General features: G+C 29.7%; 4 protein-coding genes across 8 annotated transcripts; 2 read left to right on the top strand and 2 right to left on the bottom strand.

Annotated features, from left to right (window-relative positions):
* Positions 1-853: 853 nt before the first annotated feature.
* LOC122530844 (paraplegin) lies at positions 854-4223 on the top strand. Of its 2 annotated transcripts, none has more exons than XM_043658181.1 (9): positions 854-1239; positions 1306-1566; positions 1637-1859; positions 1933-2235; positions 2314-2482; positions 2570-2922; positions 3007-3503; positions 3583-3708; positions 3904-4223. In XM_043658181.1, the coding sequence occupies exons 1-9, from the start codon at positions 1069-1071 to the stop codon at positions 4027-4029; spliced, it is 2229 nt and encodes a 742-aa protein (XP_043514116.1). In that variant the 5' UTR covers positions 854-1068; the 3' UTR covers positions 4030-4223. The 2 variants fall into 2 exon arrangements, with proteins under 2 accessions (XP_043514116.1, XP_043514117.1); XM_043658182.1 differs by having other exon boundaries at positions 1094-1239; positions 1296-1566.
* A 373-nt stretch (positions 4224-4596) lies between these two features.
* LOC122530858 (exonuclease mut-7 homolog) lies at positions 4597-8968 on the bottom strand. The gene is given in 16 exon segments (XM_043658212.1): positions 4597-5194; positions 5265-5387; positions 5390-5423; positions 5425-5451; positions 5529-5948; positions 6010-6049; positions 6051-6156; positions 6268-6546; positions 6610-6759; positions 6840-7037; positions 7091-7285; positions 7356-7537; positions 7602-7840; positions 7920-8104; positions 8350-8490; positions 8588-8968. Coding segments are annotated over 16 exon segments (2832 nt in total). The 5' UTR covers positions 8733-8968; the 3' UTR covers positions 4597-4826.
* Positions 8969-9038: 70 nt separating this feature from the next.
* Positions 9039-13944, top strand: LOC122530859 (transcriptional protein SWT1). 4 transcript variants are annotated; one of them, XM_043658216.1, is made up of 12 exons: positions 9039-9135; positions 9734-10304; positions 10385-10567; positions 10640-10875; positions 10988-11224; positions 11291-11521; positions 11598-11849; positions 11934-12126; positions 12214-12329; positions 12412-12569; positions 12640-12780; positions 12854-13944. In XM_043658216.1, the coding sequence occupies exons 2-12, from the start codon at positions 9785-9787 to the stop codon at positions 13095-13097; spliced, it is 2511 nt and encodes an 836-aa protein (XP_043514151.1). In that variant the 5' UTR covers positions 9039-9135; positions 9734-9784; the 3' UTR covers positions 13098-13944. The 4 variants fall into 4 exon arrangements, with proteins under 4 accessions (XP_043514151.1, XP_043514152.1, XP_043514149.1 ...); XM_043658214.1 differs by lacking the exon at positions 9039-9135 and adding an exon at positions 9163-9504 and having other exon boundaries at positions 10400-10567; XM_043658213.1 differs by lacking the exon at positions 9039-9135 and adding an exon at positions 9163-9504.
* On the bottom strand, positions 13288-23280 carry LOC122530863 (phytanoyl-CoA dioxygenase domain-containing protein 1 homolog). Its single transcript, XM_043658223.1, has 5 exons — positions 23091-23280; positions 14443-14586; positions 14244-14357; positions 13992-14142; positions 13288-13889 (listed from the first exon to the last, which is right to left on the bottom strand). The coding sequence occupies exons 1-5, from the start codon at positions 23109-23111 to the stop codon at positions 13471-13473; spliced, it is 849 nt and encodes a 282-aa protein (XP_043514158.1). The 5' UTR covers positions 23112-23280; the 3' UTR covers positions 13288-13470.
* Between the last annotated feature and the right edge of the window lie 739 nt (positions 23281-24019).

Here is a 24019-nt window from a genome sequence, read left to right as displayed (position 1 = left end):
ATTTTTCGCCTCGGAAAACAGGTAAATTTTCATTTGCAAAAAAATTAATTTAGAAAATTAAATTGGAAACTTTTGTGATTGCATCTTCTTAATTGGATCCGTAACTTCTTTTCTATATCTCTTTTGAAGCATAAAATGTGCAAATAAAAATTAAAAAAACATTAGTACTTGCAACTTACCGATAGTCACTATGTTTAACTCTGTAGCGACCTCTACTACGATGAATTTAGATCAATGCCATCTATATTTATTAAATCGTTCCGTCGAGATGTGTACTTAATATAAACAATAGAATATTTAAAAATTGTTAGTAATTTAATTATCATTATGGAATTGTTTACAGACACTTATATGTATTGTAACCATAGTAGAAATTCTTCATTCGTTATTTAACTTTCGTTATTTGATATTCATCATTAATTATTATATATTTGTTACAATTATAATATTTTTATATAAACTATCAAAATTATATACGAAGTTATTATTATTTAAATTTGTAGTACTATGATTGAGAATAATTATCAACATAGTCACTACAATCCGAGACAATTTGCATTAATTTTGAAAAAAATAAAAAACTAATGAAATAACGTTAATCAACAGGTATATGAACCTCGTCTGTGCTCAAAGTTATGCTAGAAAAAATAAGAATACCCTGTATAAATATTTATAAATTCGAAAATGGTTCGAAAATGGCATTGTTTCGAATAACAAGTACATTCAATGTAAATACATCCAAATCTATTTTTACATCAATAGAACATCATATTTAAATTTAATTAAGTAAAGCTTACTAAAAATTCAAATATTCGGTTGTACTTTTTTACGATATTGTGCGATATTGCAATTTTATATTGTAATATTGCGAAACTATGTATATATAATAGCTTCTATAATTTCAGTTAATAAATACCTTTATAACTATTAAAATAAACTGTATAAGTTGGCCGCTTATTTGTTGTATTATATTATTATATTGGAGTTTTGCCAGTGTAATTACTATGTAAGTCATAACGACGATATCAATGGGTTTCTACATGCGGTTTGAAATTGCATGATACAAACATGCAAAATTCCATAATATATCTGGAACGACAGTGTGTCGTTTCGCAGAAACTTTTCGGATATGTGTACAAACACAATTTAAAGAAGAAACACGGTGTTTTGAACTTCATTTCTAGAAATATTAGTTTTAATAACCAATCGAATAGGTTATGTTTCCCATTATTATGTCGTGTAAGTATTTCAATAATTAAATATTATGGTGATTGCATGGTATAATTCTAAGAAAGTTTGTTTCAGCCACATGGGATAAAACACAAGTGTTTAACTGGAACGAAATTATCACTCTCGAAGCATGAGCTTTGCAGAATTTATCTTTCAAAATTGTGCAATGCGAGAGGTTTTAGCACAACCTCAAGTAATCGTCAACATACTTCTGACCAGCCCAGAGATTCTGATAAGAATCCTAAAAAACCTGAGTTTGAAATACTGATGTTTAAATTAGGATTATTGTTGACAACAATCATTTTCTATTATTATTTTCTAACTGTCAGAGAACAAGTAAGTTTATCAACCAATGATTATCAGTTGAAAGACATTTAATTGTTGAACTGTTATTACTTTATGTCAGTTAGAAAATGTGGAGTGGAATGATTTTGTAAACGAACTGCTTTTAAAAGGACAAGTTAAAGAAATTAAGATTTATCCAGGTGAAGTGAAAGCTACATTGAGAAGGGGCGCTACATATAAAGGAATGCACGTATTTGGGGACATAACTATTGTTCATATGTCTAACATCAAAAATGTTGAAGAAAACGTTAGGACGATAGAAAAACATATTGGCATTAGGCTAGGTATGATTATTAAATATATTTATTAAATATAATTACTCCTTTTATTTATTGAAATTCATTAAATAATTTTTAGAGGATGGAATTTCGATTAGATATATGAATGTGAATAATCAAATGGCTCTAACAGAATTGTTCATCGTGTTACTATGTATTGCGTTCTTTGTTGCACTTTTGCGTAATCCAAAGTTCAAAAATACATTCAACTTTTCTTTTATGAATAAGGCAAAATATACATTAGTGGAACCTTTTTCTGGTAAAGGTGTCCGTTTTAAAGATGTTGCTGGTTTAAAAGAAGCTAAAATAGAAGTTATGGAATTTGTTGATTATCTTAAAAATCCTGAAAGATATACAAAGCTTGGTGCTAAAGTACCAAAAGGTACCAAAGTTTTACAGTTGAAATGTTTATAACTTTTTGTAAGTACCTTTCTCTGCAATTCATATAGTTTGTTTCTAGGAGCTTTACTCTTAGGACCGCCTGGTTGTGGTAAAACACTCTTAGCTAAAGCTGTTGCAACTGAGTCCAATGTTCCATTTCTATCGATGAATGGATCTGAATTCACTGAAGTAGTAGGTGGATTAGGTGCTGCACGTGTAAGGGATTTATTTGCAGAGGCTAAAAAGAAGTTCAGTTAATTCTTTTCTTATTTTGATATAATATAAAATAACGCTGTTATTAATATATTTAAACTTATTTTATGTTATGTTTAAAGAGCGCCTAGCATTATTTATATAGATGAAATTGATGCAATAGGCAAGAAACGAGCAGACTCGTATGTTGAATTCAGCAACAGTGAATCTGAGAGAACATTGAATCAACTTTTAGTAGAAATGGATGGAATGATAGAGGCAAAGGATATTATTATTTTAGCCTCAACAAATAGAGCGGATGTTCTAGATAAAGCTTTATTGAGATGTGGTAGATTCGATAGACATATTTTGATTGATTTTCCTACTTTAGAAGAAAGAAAAGACATTTTTGAATATCATCTTCAGTCATTATCATTGGAAGGCATCCCGAAACAATATGGAAAATATTTAGCTCATCTTACTCCAGGTTTTAGTGGTATGTATGTAATTCTTAATATTGAATTATTTGAATTTTTCTTTTTTTTTTTTAATACTTTTGTTCTGAACAATATTTTTAAAGGAGCAGAAATAGCAAATGTTTGTAATGAGGCTGCATTACATGCAGCAAGTGAGAAAAAGATTAAAATCGATAACAATGATCTCATGTACGCAGTCGATAAAGTATTAGGTGGTACAGTAAAAAAATCTAGTACATTAACACTTTCCGAGAAAGAAGTTATTGTTTATCATGAAGCTGGTCACGCAGTAGCAGCATGGATGTTGGAACATGCAAATCCTTTAATTAAAATAACAGTAGTGCCAAGAACAAATAAACGTTTAGGTTTTTCTCAGTATTCTGATTCAAACCTAAAACTTTTAAATTCGAAACATATTTTTGAACGTATGTGTGTACTATTAGCTGGTAGAGTTGCAGAAAATATAATGTTTAACAAAATTTCAACTGGTGCGCAAAATGACTTACAAAAGGTAACTGAAATGGCATATCTCCAAGTTCAACAATTTGGAATGAGTCCTTCTGTGGGTTTAATTTCTTTTGATAAAGAACTAACAAGTACGGTAAGATATAAATATATTTATAATTTACGAATTGGTAGTAGGTCGCTGATTTATAACTTTAATTTAATTTATCAATTAGAAAACTAAAAAACCATATAGCAAGAAACTAGGAAATTTAATGGATGCAGAAGTGCGAAGGATAATTGTTGAAGCATATAAAACAACTGAAAAGTTATTACAAGATAATAAAGATAAATTGATAACTGTATGTATGATTATTACATATATAACATCTAAGAAATTCAAAATTTCTGAAACAGTATTTCAATAATTCCCAAATGTTACAGTTTTATTTCAATTGTGATCTGTTTGATGAATGTTTAATATTAATTTATTACAACGTAGGAATTATATACTATTTCTTTATATATCTAATAAATTTCTTTCTCTGAATTTATAGTTGGCTGAAGCACTTCTAAAAAAAGAAACCTTGACATATAAGGAAATAGAAGTATTAATCGGACCTCCTCCTTTTGGGAAGAAAGATATTGTAGAATTGCAAGAATATAATTCAGGTATAGAATAAATAAACATATAATGATAATATAAATATAGCACATTTTGCAAAATATCTGTATAGTACTAATGACAGTAAAACAAAGTACTTTTATTGTAAATTTTATTATATCAATTTCTGTAATAACAATTCATTTGTGTAACATAATGTAATATTTAACTTTATAAAGAATAAAATAATAAAAAAGAAACATGGAAAATTTACGATAAATTACATTATCAACTTTTAATATAAAAGATTTTTTTTAATATCATCTTGTTATCTATAGGAAAACATTATTATACTATAACATAACTATATTAGATACGACTTATGCCATTAGCAAACAAAGAATAGTGCCATTATTTAAATATCAAATATTTAGAAATTGAATATAAAAAAAGAATAGATATTTAAAGAAATGAATACGAGGGAAATACTTTTATTATGTTTTCACCGTTTACATGATTTTTTATAAATAATAAAAGCAAATATGAAATGTATGTATGTATGCATGTAAAATATTTTCACAAATATATTAAACAAAAGTCAAACATTCAGATTTATTTATAGATTATCAGTAACAAAAAATAGTTTTTCTACAAAAATAATAAAAGAGAAGAAAAAATAACTTTTTAAGATTATATACATTTTTAAGAATGTCAAAATACTTCTTAAAATATATGCAGTAAACTAAACGTATTTTTGTTTCTAATTCCACATTATAGGAACAGTTATTGACTCATAAATAAAGACACTTTTGATTTATGCTTTCAAAGTCTGAGTACTGCTTTAAACACTATATCACAAGTGATTATAATTAAAAGTCACATATGATAAATAAGATCCTTAATAACACCATTAAGTGCACGTTCTAAATGTGTTCCATTCCAATATATTTTTCCACAATGTTCACAAACATAAAAATTTTGTATGTTTTGTAGTATCTTTATTGGTACTTTATCAATTTGTATTCTTGTTTTATATTTCGTTAAACATGTATCAACATTTATAGACTTTGTACTAAGTATCCATGTACGATCGTCACGCTGTAACTCATTTACACGAGTATCATGTTGTAAATCATTACTTGAATTTGTTGCTACATTTGAGTGATATGTACTGTCTACACAATCAGATGAATTTGAAGTAATATTACCATAATTATTTTTACGTGTTATTTTGACATAGCTGAAAAATTATAAAAGTTTGTTAACATTATTATTAATATTTAATGTACAGTTTAAAAAAAAATATATATCTAATGAAAAGTTTATCCATTAATAATTTTCGAACTTTTGCGAATTCGTCACTATTACAGTCCTGGCATCGACTAAATATGTCTCTTTCTGTAACTCTAATTTTAAAGTAGTTTAATACCTCCCGTACTGATCATTGGGAGTATCTTTCAATACTAGATAACAATTCTTCAGATGGAATATATTGTAAAAACTAAACAATATAATTAAAATAATTAATAAGTGATAATATTATTTAAATATCATTTAAAACTATTAATTAAGACCTACTCTTAAATATCCTTTATTACGAGTCAAAAATACTCTTCTTTCGCGCATTGCTAGTTGAGCAGATCGTTCTCCTTCCTGATCAAATGTAAAATGAGCACAATCGCATCCACACATTCGCAATTTGTTTGTCAATCCTCCTAACATTGAATCACAAACTACACGCCACTGATGCGCTGGTATAAATTTATATTTAACTACTTGAGAATTTTTTTGTGTTTGACTTTCATAATTTGCTTGTTTTACATTTTTTGGTATATTTGCGTAATGTAATTTATTGAAATCCATGGACCTTGGTTTGTCAAAAGATTGATAAATTTGATAATTTGATTTCTGAGAATTATATCTTATTCCTCCTTGTTCCGAAAATCTTTGAAAATTTTGTTGTTTATCATAACTGATATTCTTTTTAACGGAATGGTGCTGTAATGAAATATTTAGAACTCTAAAGAATAAATAAATTATTTATTAAACAAAAGCTTACCTTTTGTGCAGGCTTTTTTATATTTTTTTCTGGGGATTGATGGGATATGTTGCACTTCCAAACACACATCATGAAATGGTATGCCCAAATGTTCACACTGAATTTCCAATGCTGTATATATTTCTAGTAAACAATATGCATCTAACGCTGTAAGATAATTGGTATATAATTATTGCATTTTACTGTTCTGCGTATATATATATACATATTATAAAAAAAGAATAGTAATATACTATAAAAATGGTAGTAATCACAAACCAGCATATATTATTTGACTTTCTCTTAATGGTCTTTGCTCCCAATTAGAAAATTGATCAGATTTATTTAGCTTTCGTCCAAGACAAAGCTCTACAAGTTTACTCAAATTTTTTTTAGCGAAGTGTTGATTACTTTCATGTGGAAAAACAAATTTATAATCTTCCACCAATTTTTTCCATAAATTTACAATATCTAGATAACCTTGTCCGTGTGTTTTTACTTTTGATAATACAGCCAAACTATTGCATGTAACTGTCATATCTTGTGCTATTCCAAATCCTGGAATATACACGAATAAAAATAATATACAGAATAAAAATTCATTAATTAAAAGAACTTTACCGAGTTTTAAAATATTCTTGTTTTCAAAGAGGTTTGAAGCTAATTCAGCCCATAATTCTGCTAGTTTATTTCCCATTGTAGTTACATCTAAGATGTATACATTAACTTTGGTAGCTATTTGTATTAAAGCTAATTCTGTTTGTTTTGTACCTAATAATTATAATAAATTGTATAATTATTTTTTATTGAATTATTGATATTAAAAGAGAATTATTAAATCAAAATATTACCAAAACATGGTTTCCATTCTGAATCAATACCAACCATACAGACATTTACTAATCCATTGTCAAGAAACTCTTTAAAACTATCAAAATCATTTACTACTTTAATAGAATCTCTTGATAATTTTAATTCATGATAATTTACAAGACCATTGTCAATTTCCCAATCATTTATCTTGCTAGTTGAAGCGCCTTCATTTACAGCTGCACAATAAAATTGTATAAATAATTGAAATAATATTAAAAAGAGTCATTACCTTCATATTCATTTTGTTCCTTTCCTTCATGTAAGATTGCCCATGGCCATTTTTCTCGAGGAACATCAAATTTTTTAGCCCAGTATAAAGCTTCAGCCGCGTCTTTGGCATCAATTATCATTCTTATTATAGCAAGTTGTAATGTATGATCATCTCCTACTGCATCTTGTACCATTTCTCTCCAACTAGCAATACCTTAATTTAGAAAAAATTGATATTTTTTTACATTGCTGTGTGGTTTATATTATTTAAGGCATCAACATACTTAAACTAGATTCCACATAACGTTTATGTACGAGGAATTGCAAAACACCTTTGCATCTTTTTTTATTTAAATTGGAACAGAGTTCTGGTGGAAGATTATATAATTTGATAAGGCGAGCTATTAATTTAGTCATTGGCTTAGTATTTATTATTGGCATCTTTACATCCGGTATGTTATTTTTTCTGTAATATATTAAAAACATCATTGTGTATAACATTCTTTCATTAATCAATTACTGAAACTTACTTAATTATTTCATTTAAAATGGCATGCATGCTATTATCAGGTGCAATTAGATTATCCAAATACAAGACTAAAGTTTTCTGCAAAATAGGACAATTGCCTAAAAACTCTTCAACAACTGTTAACTTATTTTGTAGAATAAGTGGTAGCAGTAAAGTTTCTGGATTTGGAAAATGATCTTGCAATTGCAATATAACTGCATACTGTGCTGCTTCTTTGTATTTTTTTTCTTTAATGATTTCCTATAAAAATGTAGATTTTATTACACAACAATTTAAAAGCAGAGTATTGAAATGTCTATACTGTAATATTAAATAATACCCTTATTATGTTAAAAAATTCCTCTTTGTGATCTATGAATTCATACGTAGTTGCAACCATTTTAACAAATTCAATGTTATTTTGTTGAATGACTAATCGAAATGTTGCTAATTTTAAATTTAGATCTAAGAAATGTTTGTATATCGAGTTCTTTGATTTTAACCAGTTTGCAAATTCTTCTATGACTGTAATCCATAAAAATAGATTATTATCTTTAGTATCAGAGTATCTTTATAATAATTTGTACAACAGCATCTGTATAAAAATATCATTAACATAAAAGCTGTGTACTTGAAAGATTTTAATATTATCTTGCTAATAATAATCGAATTTATATATTTAAATATACTGAATAAATATAATTCAATTACATTTTTTCATGTATGTTATGTATTATTTATAAACTACAAGTATTATTTATAAACTAAACCTGTAAATGCCAACGATGAACTCCTTTTTATATGTTTAAAGTCTGAAGTATTCACTAATAACCGGATTGTGCTTAAATAAGGCTCAGGTGCACTTTCGAAATATTCAATCAGTGTGTTGTTTACAATATCACCCTTTTTCCCTAGTAAAAACTCGTAATTAATAATTAGTCAAAAGATATTGTGAAGATAAATAAACAATTACTAACAATTTTATTGTATAATACAATAGACACTTACATATTTGCCATATTTGTTCCAAAGATTTGAGCCATTCTTTTGTAGCTTCGTCAATACTTGAGAAGAATGTTAGATTGTTCTCATTTTTCATATATGAAAGATTCGTAAATGATAGACCATCATTTCTTTCAAATTCGCTTGACATTGCTCGTACTGTTATATATTAACAATATATCGACGAAAGTAACAAGACTAAAGCGTTCAAAGTAAGCTAAAAAAAATAATTGAATCGATACGTTTTGTTACTGTTTTGCATGGAGTATCTTTTATTGTCATATGTTTCTTCAATTACAATTTGACAGAAAGAATCTTATCCGGTAAAATAGTTTAGTATAAAGGGGAAAGACACGTTTCTCAACTTTTCAATAGTTACATATAACGTAAAACGAAATGATAACGTTAAAATTCCCTACAGTATAGTCCAATGTGTCCTTTCGAACAGATTTTAATGTAATTATTTCTCCTGTATTTTTTAAATGTCTTTTCTGCAATTCGAACTAGATTTAGCTTTTTATCATTAAATTATAAATAATACATGAAACAGTCTCGTAAGTATTTCCTCTGTTAAGACAACTATTATAAAGAATCTAAAATTCATTGTTTTGGAACACACGATTGATGTCATCTTTATTTTGTTTATGATTAATCATCCTTTATTATATTACTGAAGTTCACGCGAGAGATTGTAATGATATGTAATAAAAAATTCGTATCCTCTAAGGAGTTGAATTTCGAATTGAATTTCATTGAGATTGTAGCTTATTTGTTCACTGACTGTTTCGAGTATGATGAAATGTAACCTGCCGAAAAATTGGGTTGTACGAAGTTCAAAATCACGTCCTGATAGAATATATTATTTTAATGTCAAAACAAACCAATCATCTTGGGAGATGCCGACGAATGGTCGAACAGAACAAGTATTGTATTTTTTTTTTTTCATTGAATCAATATCAATATTAGTAGGAATGAGGTTAATGGTATTTCATTAACATTTGAATTGCAATGCTTAGTCTCTTTATTTATTTTAATCTTTATTATTTACTAATGTGCATTTATAATTCATAATTTTCTAAATAATAATTATAATAATTAAAATAGATAGTAAAATTTGCCAGAAACAAAATAGTTAAAAAAAATATTGTTTAGGTTGAAAAGAAATTAGTCCAGTCTCCTAAAAAACATAAACAGTCATATAATATGAAATCACAAAAGGATAACGATAATCAAGTAAAGTCAATTGCTTCAGAGCATACTGTGTCTGGAAAAGAAACTTCAGAAAGGGAAATACTTGTTGCTAAGTGTAAACAAATGCAAAACAAAGTCAATGAGGGAAAAGAAACGCCACAGATGAAAGCAATTCGTGAAAAGATACTGAAGAGAAAAGAAGAAATTGCTCTCAAAGTTTCTAAGAGTCCTAAATCAACTAAGGATGTTTCAAGATCTTCATCTTCAACACTTAATAAAACTAATCCGTTAGTGCAAAAAGCTAATAGTCACACAGATTCTAGAAAATCTTGTACACCCCAAATGCAGATATTGTTAGAAAAAATGCAGGAAAGGATACCAAAAAGTCCTATAATAAAAAAAACAGAGGAAGATAGAAGCAATAATCAAGGGAAGTCAATTAAAACACGATTAAGAAATCAAACTGTATCCAAGCAAAAAGCTGTTTCTTCGGGTAACACAAGTCAGAAAGAAGTACAAAAGAGTCCAAAAGGTTAGTACATTAAAGAAATTTTGCAATTTTTCTTATTTATATAATTGGAAAATTGACTAACATAGGTTATATGGTAATAGAAAAAAATTTTGCAGGCAAAAGGAAGAATGAACATGATCCTGTTGAAGTTATTCTTGGAGTGCGAAAACAAAAATCTATGAAGAAAAATTTAGCAAAAGATCGTATGGAAAGACTGAGAGAAAACCTAAAAATAATATGTGATGATGATAATTTAAATAATAATATTTTTACAAACGATACACGTGAGTATTATATCACTATTACAATACTATTACAAACTACAATTTATCCTTTAATTTTTTGAATAATTATAGCTATGCCATGCATTTACAAAAATGCAGAAGTTAGATTGGTGCGTTTGAAGGAGCGACTTGCAAATAATAAGATTTCCACTAATAAAAATGTATGTACTGATAAACTAGAGGAAACAACAAAAGTATTGACAGATCCAGTAACAACTGTAGATGATTTAATAAAGCGGGCCAATGATGATTCTTTGTATGAAGAAATGGATTGGGAACCATTGGAAGATGAAAAAATTACGTTTGAGGTGATGTCAAGTATTATTATGTATACTTTCTTTTACTGATCATATGTAGATGACTATAATAAATAATAGATATACAAATATTAATGAGATATGACATACTTATATTATTTAGGTTCAAGCTGTTAGAACAAGACTTTGTACAGAAAACAATATGAATATATCCTGCAACGTACCTAGTACTAGTTTGAAATATCCTTTGTTATCAGAACAACAAGAAAAAAAGCACTTGTACATTGTTGTTGATACAAACGTATTTTTATCAAATATTGATGCTGTTGAATTGGCAAGAGAAACTATTTTTAAAACTTATGATCATTCGATAATTCTAGTACCATGGACTGTTATACGTGTAAGTTTCTATATCTTTCATTTATTTTACTACTTACTTGTAACATTCACAAATGTTTTGTTACAGGAACTTGATTATATTAAGGATGATAATGGCAAATCAAAATCAAAATCATTATGTTACAAAGCCAGAAAAGCTATAAATTATATCAATAAACTTTTCTCTTCTAAAAAATCATACATAATTGGTCAAACACCAGAAGATGTTACAAAAAATAAAGAAAAATTTTCTGTTGATTGCCCAGATGATGAAATTCTACAGGCTTGTTTACAAATTCGTGATTTAGGAAAGTCAGCGGTAAGTTATGTATAATATACTTTTATTAAAACTAGAATTTAAATATGACTCTAAATTTTCGTTCCTTATTATGCAGGTTTTATTATCATATGATGTCAATCTTTGCAATAAAGCAATGATTCATGATATTGTAACGCTTGGAAGAAATGATCCCATTGAAAAAATCGACTATCTTAATGCCACTAATATGAATCAATCATTGTCTGTTTCTAATGATGAAGATCAAGAAAGGTTCAGTCTAAGTTCAACAATTTTATCTGAGGAATTACAATTGTCAAATGAAATATATGAGGACATAAAAAGTGTTATAAGAGACTTTTTAACAGTGGTAAGCATAAACAAGATATATGTTGATATAAGTACATAATATAAGAAAGATATATACGTGAGAATTGATGGCCATTTTTTACAGATAGTTAGTAAAGAAATGGGTGCATTATATGGAGCATCTTGGGAAAAATATGTTATTCTAAAACCACCTTGGACAGTTGAGACTGTTTTACAGTGTGCTGTAAAACATTGGATAGCTGCTGTAAGTGAATCATTTAGGCGAGAAGCAGAAGTTATTTTGAAAGAATTGTTGCAGATATTTAAAGATAGATCTGGTAATTTTGTTAATTTTATTTTAGCAAGAAGCAGTTTTTTTTTTTTTGATAATTATTATTAATGTTCAAACATCCTTCTTTTTTCAGATCAAAAAACTTTGAAGGAAGATAGTTATATTTTAGATAAGTGTAATGATTTGGTACAAATGGTTAACATAGATAAATATAAAGATTTAGTATTACGAATTTCTCAAAAAATTAATGTAATTGTTCTCATAATTTTTTCTATTGATATTACGTTAAAATATTGAAATAATTTGTATTTATGATGCTATTATTTTCTAGGAGTTAAAAGACAAATGTCGTGGATATGAATGTCAAATAAATGATTACAAATTATGCAATGCAATTGGAGTTGAAAACAATATTGAGGGACAAGAACATAGGGCACAAAAAGCTTTTCAGTATTTTGAAGCAGCATATATCTTTGCTCGCGATATGGCGTAAGTTTCATGATTAATTTGTTCATCAATTTTGTGTTATTAATATCTGTTTATTTATGTTATTAAACAGTGGTATGGCAGCTGAAGCGATGGGGATGCCTTGTAGTTTTCACTACAACATTCCTAATCCAATTCCGAATATGTGCTTTGTAAAACAAATACAACCGGAACTAGCAACGAACGTGAATCAATTATTATGCAGTCTAAGCGCGTAAGTTGTTTATTATTGAATTATTTAATAACTATTTTATATGTTATAGTCTAACAGCCATATTTTATTGCAGTGTCATAGAACAAGTTAGAAATTCTAATGTGGACTATCGAACATTGATAAATTTACATCAGATACTAATAACGTTTCTACCTGAAACTGCACCAATGACACTGAAATTAATTGATATCGATATAGAGCCTCTTGATGTATATTGTTGCGTAAAGCGAAAGGAAGATGTACTGAATAGAGGTTTACGTCAGCTCCAGGAACTTAATACCCATTTTTGCAGACTAGCAAGCTGTCAGTGTACATAAATAGATATATATATACACATACATATATATATATATATACATATGTATCTAACATATAGATGTATATTGACCAAAATCCTTTTGAATTTAGTTACATACATTTTTTATAATGTTCAATAATACTTGAGATATTATATGCAACATAATCGTAATGTTATTTGTATGATGATATTTTTTTTTACAGAAAGTATTAACATCTTAAATATTTTTATTAACGATTCTGTATAATACAAGAAATAACTTTTGGAAAATGTGAAAAATAAAAATGCATAGCCAGAATAATAATAAGTATTGAATAATGTTCCCTGGCAATCTTTAGTAAAATAATTTAACAATGCTCTAGCGATCGAGCATTACCTTTGTAAAAAGGTAACTAATTTCTGTATAGTTTTGGAAATCCTTCTAAAGGTGGTTGTAACCAGTTTTCTTTCGAATAAGAGGTATGCTGCGTTTCGATTACATGAAATGTGTAAGCATGCCTCGATTTGTCGTTTTTATTTGGGTATGAGAAATGTACCACTTGTCCATGGATGAGAATGCAGGTTCCTTTACTAACTGGTACTGGTCGAAAATTACTAAGTTGATAACAAGGTGCAGCTCTGTCGTAGATCAACAGTTCCTTGGAATCTGGATCTTTGTTTCTTACGTAACGCCGATGAACGCCACTTTTATGAGAACCTGGCGCGATCCATAGGCATCCATTTTCTTGAGTAGCGTCTTCCAAAGCGATCCAGAAACCAATTAGCTTCACTGGGTCGGTGTACAAATATGTTGCATCTTGGTGCATCATTACTATTACAAAATCGATTTACATTCAATTAGCGCAGAATAAATTAATTTATTTAACGCTACGCTATTTTTAAGTTTACAATAAGTTAATTCATTTCTTTTTACCTTCTGATCCGATTCCCGGATTTTTGTAAATATACATCGATTGACAAACGGCCGGTTCCTCATAATCCAATTGGAAAGCTGTTTCTTTAACTCTTTCATCGAAAGTATACTTCTTGAATGTAGGGTGAAGCCAATGAAGGGCGTGACCTACCTATAATTTTATCAAGGAGAACACTTGATATTTATATAATATAATTGCTGTCGATGGTTATTTTTTTTTTCTTTACTCCAGATTAATGGTTTTTATTTTACCTTATTTAACGACACTCGAGGATGAACTTTCAACTTTTCATCGTTGTCTAAAGCTTCAGCCTCGAAGAACACACTGATCTTGTTAGCACTGTTCAGGAAATATTTATCTTTGCTCTGTGAAATACAATAAATAATTTTAAAATATAAACATCACGTATTCGCCATAAATAAGATATTTTCTTAATAATTCGGTATGCACCTGTTGCGATTCTATTGAATTGAAAACTTTTCTCTCACTTTCCGGAGGTAAGTTCTTGGTAAATTCCTCTCCGCAAAATTTCAATTCGTCGATTTCTTCCGGTTGAAAGAAATCTTCCAGCACGACGAAGCCATTTCTCTCGAACTGTAAGCATCAAAATATTATGTTAATTTATGTTAATCATTCGTATTTCGAAAGGATGTTATCAATACTTTATATTTATGTAAATGAATTCACTTTCTATATCCTTCGAAAAGACACTACGGTTTGTTTGATTGAATACTACTGACATAATAATTTATGCAATCATAAATGTTGAATATAAACTCCTATGTACAGCTTGACTTGGCTCTAGTCTATGAAAGTGTTTTCAGAGATTTAATTATTCATTTTATTATTAAATTTATAGTACCTCTAGTTTGTGATTTTGAAATAGCAAAAATTGCAAGAAGAAAATGAGGAAGTTGAAAATTATGTTATTTCTATTGTTCTTAAATTTTATTTCTATTACTATCAAATTTTTCTCTAAATTATTTATTTCCTGGGCACAAACACATTTAAACATAAGCTTAAATTTAAGTACAGAATTAAAAGGATGATTGCAACGATTACGTGATTTCACACGTAATACCTTTTTCAAATATTTTCAAACCGCAGTCGCGAGTCTATAAAATCTCAGTTCCCTTATTTACTTAATTAATGCTCTAACTTCCAGTCCTTTCGTTTAAATTCTTTTTCACTCCTAACAATCCTTCTACGTAATTTATACAATCAGTCATTAAAATCGAACATTTTAAATAAACCCACCACGCCGAGAGAGAGCGTACAAATTCTTTTCGAAAATATAACTGTGTTTCCTAAATTTCGTTCTTCCTACAAAATTTCAATATCACGGATGAATCAGACGAATGAGTATGAATCGTCCGGCCCAGAATAGAAAGGCACGCACGTGGGTGTTCATTCTTCTTTCTGAATGGACACCGTGCAGCTTTTCGTATTTCAAAGTAAAGTACAGGTCTCGAGAGATTTCGTATTCGAAGTTTCTCTTTGTCGATCACACACTTTAATAATGAACAATTGGGGGCAGTGACGCACAATCCATGGCCTTTGTTTCCAAATTTTTGTCGCCCGCGAATCTCCCGTTCAATTTTCTTTTACACAATTTTTATACACTTGCATAGTAAAATAAATATAATCGGTTGGAAGTATGTTGAAACAGAGGAGAAGGCACTATTCTAATAAATATCTATATTTCCTATTTTTGTCATTTTTTTTTCTTTTTTCTTAGCAATTTATACGATAGCGAGGCAGAAAGGGAGAGATTTTTGCGGCCCGCATACATTATTGAATTAAGGCTGACAATAAAAACTAAAAGTTCGTTTCGAGCCACAGATCAACACATCGAACGCTTTATAGTGATAAATTATTATCGCTGATAGCGAGTTTTATTCACAATTAATCACTGTTTGTCCAAAAATATTCTGGTTGCATTGCCAATTGTCTCTTGCGATGTCGAATCTTTCTGACACATTTCGAATTTCACATGCCTCGTTATGTCACGCATATAAAAAGACTAGTTTAAATAAAGAGTTTGGTAAAATTCAGTTTGCGTAATATCGATGTACATTACAGTAATCGTATTGACCGCTCACGCAATACTATTTTCGATAGTAATTTTCACCTCGAGCGGCAATGTGATTTTTGTACATGATTTGTAAAAGGTAAGAAATACTAAATAAATATATGAATAAATGAACAATTCACTATAATAATGTAATATTATAATACAGTAACTCATCTGTTATATTCGTTACTATAAAGTTTCGTTTTTCGATGATCATTAATCGTTAAAAATCACACGATATCACCGGTTGTTTAAATGAAATATCAAAAATAATGGAAGTATGATAATGCGATAATGAGATATTGGAGATAAATAAATACATTACTGTGTATAAGTATTTGGACAATTCTTAATTATTGCAGTATAAAATACGATTCAAATGAATCTTAACATATATACTTAACAGATATCGATAAAAAGGGTAGCTAACAATTATAATGATTGCGTGGTAATCTGTACAGTGACTTTAAATATATCTTCATTGTTGAAATTTTTGAGAGAATGATTAAAATATATAAATTATATTTATATATTATATTTATTATATAAATATATATAATATATATTTAGTATGCAGTACCAGATTTGATGAACCATCATTTAGTAGAGATTAATACTACACCTGGCAAACAGTTTTCGATAAAACACAAAAACGAGTACTTAAAAAGCATTTAGAAATCTTTTAAATATAAAATATTTTTACACTTGTATGAAAATATATGAAAAACTAGAATTCTCCATGTCAATTGGATTCTTTTATTTCAATGGAACTGCAGCTGATTTTCAATTGTTTATGCACGGTAATGTGTTTGAAACTAACAACTCAATCATGGAATAATCAATATCTATTTCATGTTTCGATTTGAAAATTGTCACCAATTACCGTTGATCTGGAAACTGGATTAAAAATTCTATTTTCGAGAAAAAAAGGGTCACTTGCGGTCGTGAACTCGTTTTCGAGTCTTTAAATAAAAATAACGTGCGTAAAATCATTAAATAACTTGATCATGGATTGATCAATGTTTATTTCATATTTCAGTTTGATCGAAAATTGAGTAAAAATTCGGTCTTCAAGGAACTGCTGTCAGTGGTCACGGTTTACGTGAAGCTGCGATGATTTTGCTTTCGAGTGCATCTTAGCGAGAGAACAGAAGGAAAGAGGGGATCGTAAAGCGTTTGAACGAGACGCTGCAGCGAGAGGAGAGGATTTTTAATGAAGAGATGTATGTAGAGCGCAGAACGAGCGTATTAATCTTCTGCTTTGTAGAAAGCGCGCGTCGCTTTAATTGCCCCTCGATGTTGAGTTGTAATTAGAAATGCGCCACGTGATGGGAATACGGGACGTTCGTGTTTTCACGCCGAACTTTTTTCACGCACCGATTGCGAAAATCGCGATCTTTCTCGATTTTCTTTTTTTCTCGATTCTTCAACGCCGTTTTTTTTTAATACACGTCTAATTAAATTACCATGTTTAGAGTTGTATCAAATTTTGTTGACATGTAACTTAGGTATAATAACATTATACCTAAGTTATAATAATATAATATATATATATATATTATATATATATAATATACATTATAATAATATAATATATATAAATATAAAATATATAATATAATAATATAATATATGTAATAAGATATATATATATATATATATATATATATATATATATAATATTATAATAATATAATATAATGACATTATATTACAATTATTGTTTCATATACTTTTGAAGAATTGTTTTCGGTTTTTTGGAAGATTTACTTTTCGTAAATTAATGTCTCAACAAATGTTTAACAGTTTTTTAACTTTTTTACGATTTTAATACTACTATCATACACTTTCCTTGACTTCTTTTTTTCCTCTCTTTAACGTAAATGATTCGTAGCTAAATATTTAAATAACAAAAATTTTCTTCGTTCATTTATATTCTAATAAATAATTAAACGATCCTTCGTTCTCACAAAGGATCAAATTAACCATTTAAAGTGTTAATTAGACCATTTAACCCATCAACTAAACGATGGTTTATTATATCATGAATACACGAATATTTTGAATGTGAAATCGAAACTGCAAAATTGCGAAGAGATAGCGACGAATCTACACGGAGATCGTGGAAATTCCCTTTCATAGTTCCAGTATGGAACGAGGAAAATTGCAAATGATATGGGTTGGTCCTTAGTGGGTCAGTGAAAGAATAACGGCACGGATTAATTATTCGTGCAGTTATCAAAAAGATATTGTGTAAAAACTCTCGTAAACCGAGCGCAGTATCCCATTGAAGAAGTCAATTTTTTCTCTGTCTCATCGTTAGAGTCGCCAAGGTATTTCCGTTTCAAGAGAGATCGCGTGGGAGGTTCAAGAACGACGTTTCGTCGTCCAAGTACATGATAATGTGCGTTGGCCTCCCGTGGCCATCTAATCGTTACCTTAACCAGAATCTAAAAATGGATCTCCGGATCACAGAGACGAGAAACGGCCGTGGAATGCACGACCACGTGCATTCCTTATTTACATATGCTTAGACGATTAGTTAGTTTAGACAGCGGATTTTTACGCGTCTGTGGAAAATGAAGAACGCGCAAAAATGAAGAACAATCATAAAATTATCCGAGATATGATATTCGTTGAAGTTAATAAGCGAAGAGACGAATCTTTATTTCGATTCTATTCTTTCGAATTATTTGAAATACGTAATCCGCTGTTTGATCATTAATTTATTATTTTATTACGCTCAATAATGCCAGAACTGCCAAAGTGGTAAGAATAACTAATTTTTAATTTTTGAGAATAGTTTCTTTTTTTGGAGCACTTTTTTTTTTCAATGCTGCATTTTTCGAGATTCGAATGATTTTTCTAAAATATAATAATATAATAATAATAACAATATAAAAATATAATAATATAATAATAATAACAATATAACAATATAATAATATAATAATAATAATAATTTATAATATAAAAAAGGTACTTTATTGTTTCTTTGCACTCTAATTTCTCTGATATCTAGTATTAATGCACAATAATTTGTCTGCTCATTATTATGCATTATCAATTAAAGGTAAAAAAACAATATCGTTATAATACTTGTTGGATGACATAAATTTTTATTTAGATTTTCTCCTCTTAATCAGATTGAAGAGGATATGAGTTTACATAAATATTCTATACGATGCACAACTCGCAATATACAATATATTTATTGATAGAAAAAATTTATCCGGAGGCTAGAAACCTTGTTTTGCTACATATCCTTTTTAATGGGAAAATAATTACAAGTCAGACAATTAAAATTATACATAAAATCACGTTGAAACGGAATTGCGACAGGGATTGCACGATTTGCAGATTTCCGATATTAATGAAATAAAGCCAGCAATAATGACGACGTAATTAAAAGGGATATTGTTTATTAAGATAATAATTATACGTTGAATAAATTGACAGATCGTTCGAAGTATTATTACAAATATTGAACGTTATTATAATGTTATCAAGGTAAACAAGTTACACTTTCGCACAGAGTATTTTTACACAGTTAATACTGTAATGAACTCGTTGTTATTAACAATAACATACATTGTACAATGATTATAATTCAGGTAAATTATTTCACTCATTAGTTGTTCGATTTGTTGTACGATCCATTTCCATAAAGCGTATTCTTTCGAAAGATTTTCGCGGAAATAATTTGTTCAATGTTCGTTGTGCGAGTAGGTATTTCTGGAGTATAAAATAGAATAGTATAGTAAATTTGGAACTAAGGAATTTTACGGAAAGTCCGAATACAATGATCATTCTGTCATGATACATTTATAATACCGTGTAATTTATAAATTTCATTTCTTTTGAAAATTACTTACTTCATCTGCTTATTACGGTTATTGTGTCTTATTAATGTAACCATTATATCAATAAGAAACAAATGATTTATACACGACAATTATTAGTTACTTCTTGATTTAAATTAGAGTTTAGTTATGAAAAATTTACTAATATAAATGTTTTATTGACTGAAATCACTTAGGTATTATCACATTCGGTAGATGTTGATAATCTTCGTACATTGTGTAAGAAGATCCTACAGGAATTAATATAAAGTTCTTATGTTTCTATAAAATATTCTATTTTTTTATATTCGATTAATTAAGAATTTAATTAAAGAAAAAAGGCTACTGGTAAAACAGACTTTCCACTTCATGCTCCAAAAGCGATATTACAAAGAATTTTAATTAAGATAGGCGAAGGCGCAAGGAACAAAAAAGAATTTACAATGCAATAAAGAACGTATGAAAAATCACAAGTTGGTCAATTTTGATCAATTTAATGTAAAAGACAATGAACTGTTCAAATATGTCCCTCTGACATTTCTATTCTAAATATCTTGTTATTTCTACACATGGTTTTAAGCTTTATCAATCCAATCATGATAATCGAGTGTTATTAACGTGTTATTCTGGACTTTTATACAAGTACACAAAATTGAGATTAAAATATCTTTCGAACTTGTTATTTCTCGAAACGTGGAATAATTTCTCGTTAATTTCAATTTTGTATAACTTATATAAAAACCTACAATCTCGTTATAAGACTTGCATTGATAAAGTTTGTACCGATAGAAAAAAAGGCAGGTACGCTTTCATTTAAAAAAAAAAGTGGCGCAACCGTAAAAATGCACGTGCATCGTTGCACTTGCGAAGAGAAATGTTATCGTCATTTTGTCGACCGAAAGAAGATAACATGGCTCGCTACAATCGCGTGAATCATCCTGCACGGAAGTTTAACGAACGAGGCCTATTCTGTGTCGATTTGTTTAGAACGTGAGGTATGAGGATGCTGAAACGATAGGTCAGGTTCGATTATGTCAGCCTTCTCTGATGACGATACCGGGCATTGGTCTTTCAGATCTGATTTCGTCGCCTCGATGCAGACGACACCGTGTCGTTGCGATTCGTTTTTAGCGAGCCCGTATATAGTGCCTCTGATTGGATATAGTGCATTGGATCGATATACACGGGGTGTTTATAAAACTTGGTGCCAAACTTTGAAACAAGCAAAAAATGCGTCCAAGAACTATTTCCGGATTTATTTATCTGATCGTTTTAGATCTGTTCGTACTCGAAATCGATCCAAAGAATTACAATCACATTAATTCTGTCATTTACTAATTGTAAGTTTAATAAATGGAGGAACGTGCATTGTCGTCTTGTGTAACGATTTGTAGTTATTTCTCGACTTAATAATCTCGTTACACACCGCTGATACGTAGAAAGTACATTTCAAATTCTGTTTTTTCGTCACACCATTGACGTAAAATTCACGTCATATTGACCAGTCACGGAATTTCTATATCTATCTCTATATCTATCTCTTCTATATCTATCTGTATATAATCAGAGGCAGGAACGTGAAAATAATACGGTAGCGAAAAGCAGTTTGTTTCAAGTTCCGAAATATATGAGAAAACACGAGAGATGTGTGCATAAATGAACGACGCAACTCTGAAGTTAATGGCCCGCGTTTAAGACTTTCTTCTTTCGAAAAGAAGATTGCGATCGATCTTCTTTCGCTACGCGGATGGCACTTGTAAATAACCCAAAGAATATTTTAATACTACAGCCGAAACGAGAGTAGCAGGTCGTTTTGTTTTGCTTTTATTTCAGACTTTGATGCATCGTTGCAACAATTTATGACATCGTACGAGCATGGTCCTTTTTTCTTTGATAGAGGAAAGCCATGTTTTTGGTTTTCGTGATATCTCGAATGAGATTTTGACTTCGGATGAAAAACCAAAAAAGATCACGACGACTGTTCGTGAAATTAGAGAAGATGTAAAATTTGACTTTTTGAGGTATCACGATTAGCAGATTTCAGAAATGAGGATTGAATTTATGAAGTAGTGCGGACAAGTTAGTGGGGACATGAATTTCGAGAACGAAGAAGCATTTTAAATAACTAGGAACACGAGCTAAATTTGAACGAATAACTCCAACTCTGAAAAAAAAAAAAAAGAAAAAGGAAAATGAAACCAGCACTGAAGAAGCAAGGTGAATTATATTGAAAACACGAACTGAATTTACAACTAATTGCCAAGTTTCTTGAAGAAAGGAACAAGAAAAGCCAACGAAAACATTATCACGTTCCACGGAACGTGAATATCTCTCTGAACAATAAATTTAAAACGTGATCTTATTCATCCGTAACACGTAAATTTCATTTCCGATAATCTAAACCTCTCTTCAAACTCTGAGAAGAAAGAAAGACAAGAGTGATTTGCGTTTCATCAAATAAAGGAATGCAATTGGCTACCACTTCCATCTGCGCATCTCTGCTCCTATTTTATTTTGATATAGCTAATAGATTTTCTCAAATGTCCGGTTATGTGTGTATTTTTCTAAATCGACGAATACTCGATTTTATTTTACTGCTGGCCGATATGGATTTTATTGTTATTCATATTTGTCCTCTTCTAGGGGCACGTAATGTTATTGTGGAAATAGAAATAAAACAGAATACTCTAGTTGCAATAGCTTTCTTCATGCGTGTGCCGTACATACGGGTATGTACGGATGTCAAGAAATTACATCTCATGACCTTCATAGCGTGATTCTATGCCTTCGGAACGGTGAAGATCTGAAAAAAGTCGACCTTAACCGGTTTTTTTAAGGTCAAATTTTTTTACCATTGCATCGTCGAGAAAATAAATTAATGTCGAAACTATTTCATTTATATTATTATTATATTTTATAGTGAAATATGGCATATCGCATAGAATTTATACTGGAAAAGCCAAGAGGCAAACGAGCGACAAAGAGAGAAACTTCAAAAATATATATAATTGTTAAGAGATAAGAAACGACTGTAGATACATACACACATACATACATACATACATACATACATATATCGAAATTTAAATGCTCCGAGGTTCCACGTGATCGCTGTGGCGCGAACGTAATGTTGGACCTTGACCTCTCTGTTCGAGATATGGTCGTGCCTTCGTGCGACTCACCTGCGAGCGGATATCCTTCATCCTATTACGTCCGTCACAGCCTGTCTCGTACGGTTGTCGGTTTGATTCGTCGTAGACAAGCTAGCGAGCTTGTACGTTCGCGTCAGCGACTGAATGCTACTACAAAATGACTAGGTCAGCCACGAAGACCGATCGTGTGTCATGACGACCGATTCGGGTCGAGTCGTGCGGAGTCGAGTCGAGTCGGATTTGAACGTGCCGCGCTGTTGATAATTGGCGCGCTTCTTCGACGCGTGTGCGCATGCGCCGATTACGAACTTTTTCGCGCGGTTGAATCGTCGTGAAGCATTTGAGTAACATGTAAAACGTAGCGTTTGTGAAAGCGTTCGGAAACATTCAAAAGTATTGTGGAAAACATTTTGAAATGTTGTCACGCGATTGATTATATTGATAAAGAGATTTCGATATTGTTACATGAAAAATGAGAAATGTTAATCTATTGTATTTACCTGTGTTTCATCACATGAAATAATGTTTCATGTTTTTGTACTTATGTTTGGCGAAGATTTTAAATTCTTCTTCGTGGCGTTATAAATAATTTTAATTTACTTTTAATACATTCATATTTTCTTGAAGATAGTAAAAATAGACAGAGATTCGTCTTGTTATTTTATCAAATATTATAACAGATACCTATTATATTTACGTGCATTCTGTTCATTTTTCTACCATTTTAAATTTCGCATAGACACACAAAAATCCGCAGTCTAATTGCTGTCTACAAAATACACGCAGCAATATTCGAGTTTATTGGACTTAGACAAACTTCGATCAACTATGTACAATTCGATGTGGATCTTCCAACATGTTGAAAACCACTGTGAGCCACTCTCAACTTCAAAGTTTTAATTTGTCGTCGCGAAATACACGCCAGTTCGTTCCTGTTACTGCATTGCAAACAAAATTTT

The sequence above is a fragment of the Frieseomelitta varia genome, unplaced genomic scaffold, assembly GCF_011392965.1.
Source record: "Frieseomelitta varia isolate USP_RPSP 00005682 unplaced genomic scaffold, Fvar_1.2 scaffold_358, whole genome shotgun sequence".
Taxonomy (NCBI): Eukaryota; Metazoa; Arthropoda; class Insecta; order Hymenoptera; family Apidae; genus Frieseomelitta; species Frieseomelitta varia.
Note: the sequence above shows the minus strand (reverse complement) of the source record. Positions and strands in the feature narration are given on the sequence as shown.

Excerpts from the sequence above, each read along its gene's own strand:
- LOC122530844 (XM_043658181.1), top strand. The coding sequence starts at position 1,069 with ATGCAAAATTCCATAATATATCTGGAACGACAGTGTGTCGTTTCGCAG. Across the intron at positions 2,483-2,569 it reads TTTGCAGAGGCTAAAAAGAA|AGCGCCTAGCATTATTTATA; the intron begins GTTCAGTTAATT and ends TTATGTTTAAAG. Across the intron at positions 2,923-3,006 it reads TCTTACTCCAGGTTTTAGTG|GAGCAGAAATAGCAAATGTT; the intron begins GTATGTATGTAA and ends ATATTTTTAAAG.
- LOC122530859 (XM_043658213.1), top strand. The coding sequence starts at position 9,373 with ATGATGAAATGTAACCTGCCGAAAAATTGGGTTGTACGAAGTTCAAAA. Across the intron at positions 10,568-10,639 it reads TATTTTTACAAACGATACAC|CTATGCCATGCATTTACAAA; the intron begins GTGAGTATTATA and ends GAATAATTATAG. Across the intron at positions 12,570-12,639 it reads ATCTTTGCTCGCGATATGGC|TGGTATGGCAGCTGAAGCGA; the intron begins GTAAGTTTCATG and ends GTTATTAAACAG.
- LOC122530863 (XM_043658223.1), bottom strand. The coding sequence starts at position 23,111 with ATGAAGGATATCCGCTCGCAG. Across the intron at positions 14,587-23,090 it reads TGAAGGATATCCGCTCGCAG|TTCGAGAGAAATGGCTTCGT; the intron begins GTGAGTCGCACG and ends TGATGCTTACAG. Across the intron at positions 14,358-14,442 it reads ATTCAATAGAATCGCAACAG|AGCAAAGATAAATATTTCCT; the intron begins GTGCATACCGAA and ends TGTATTTCACAG.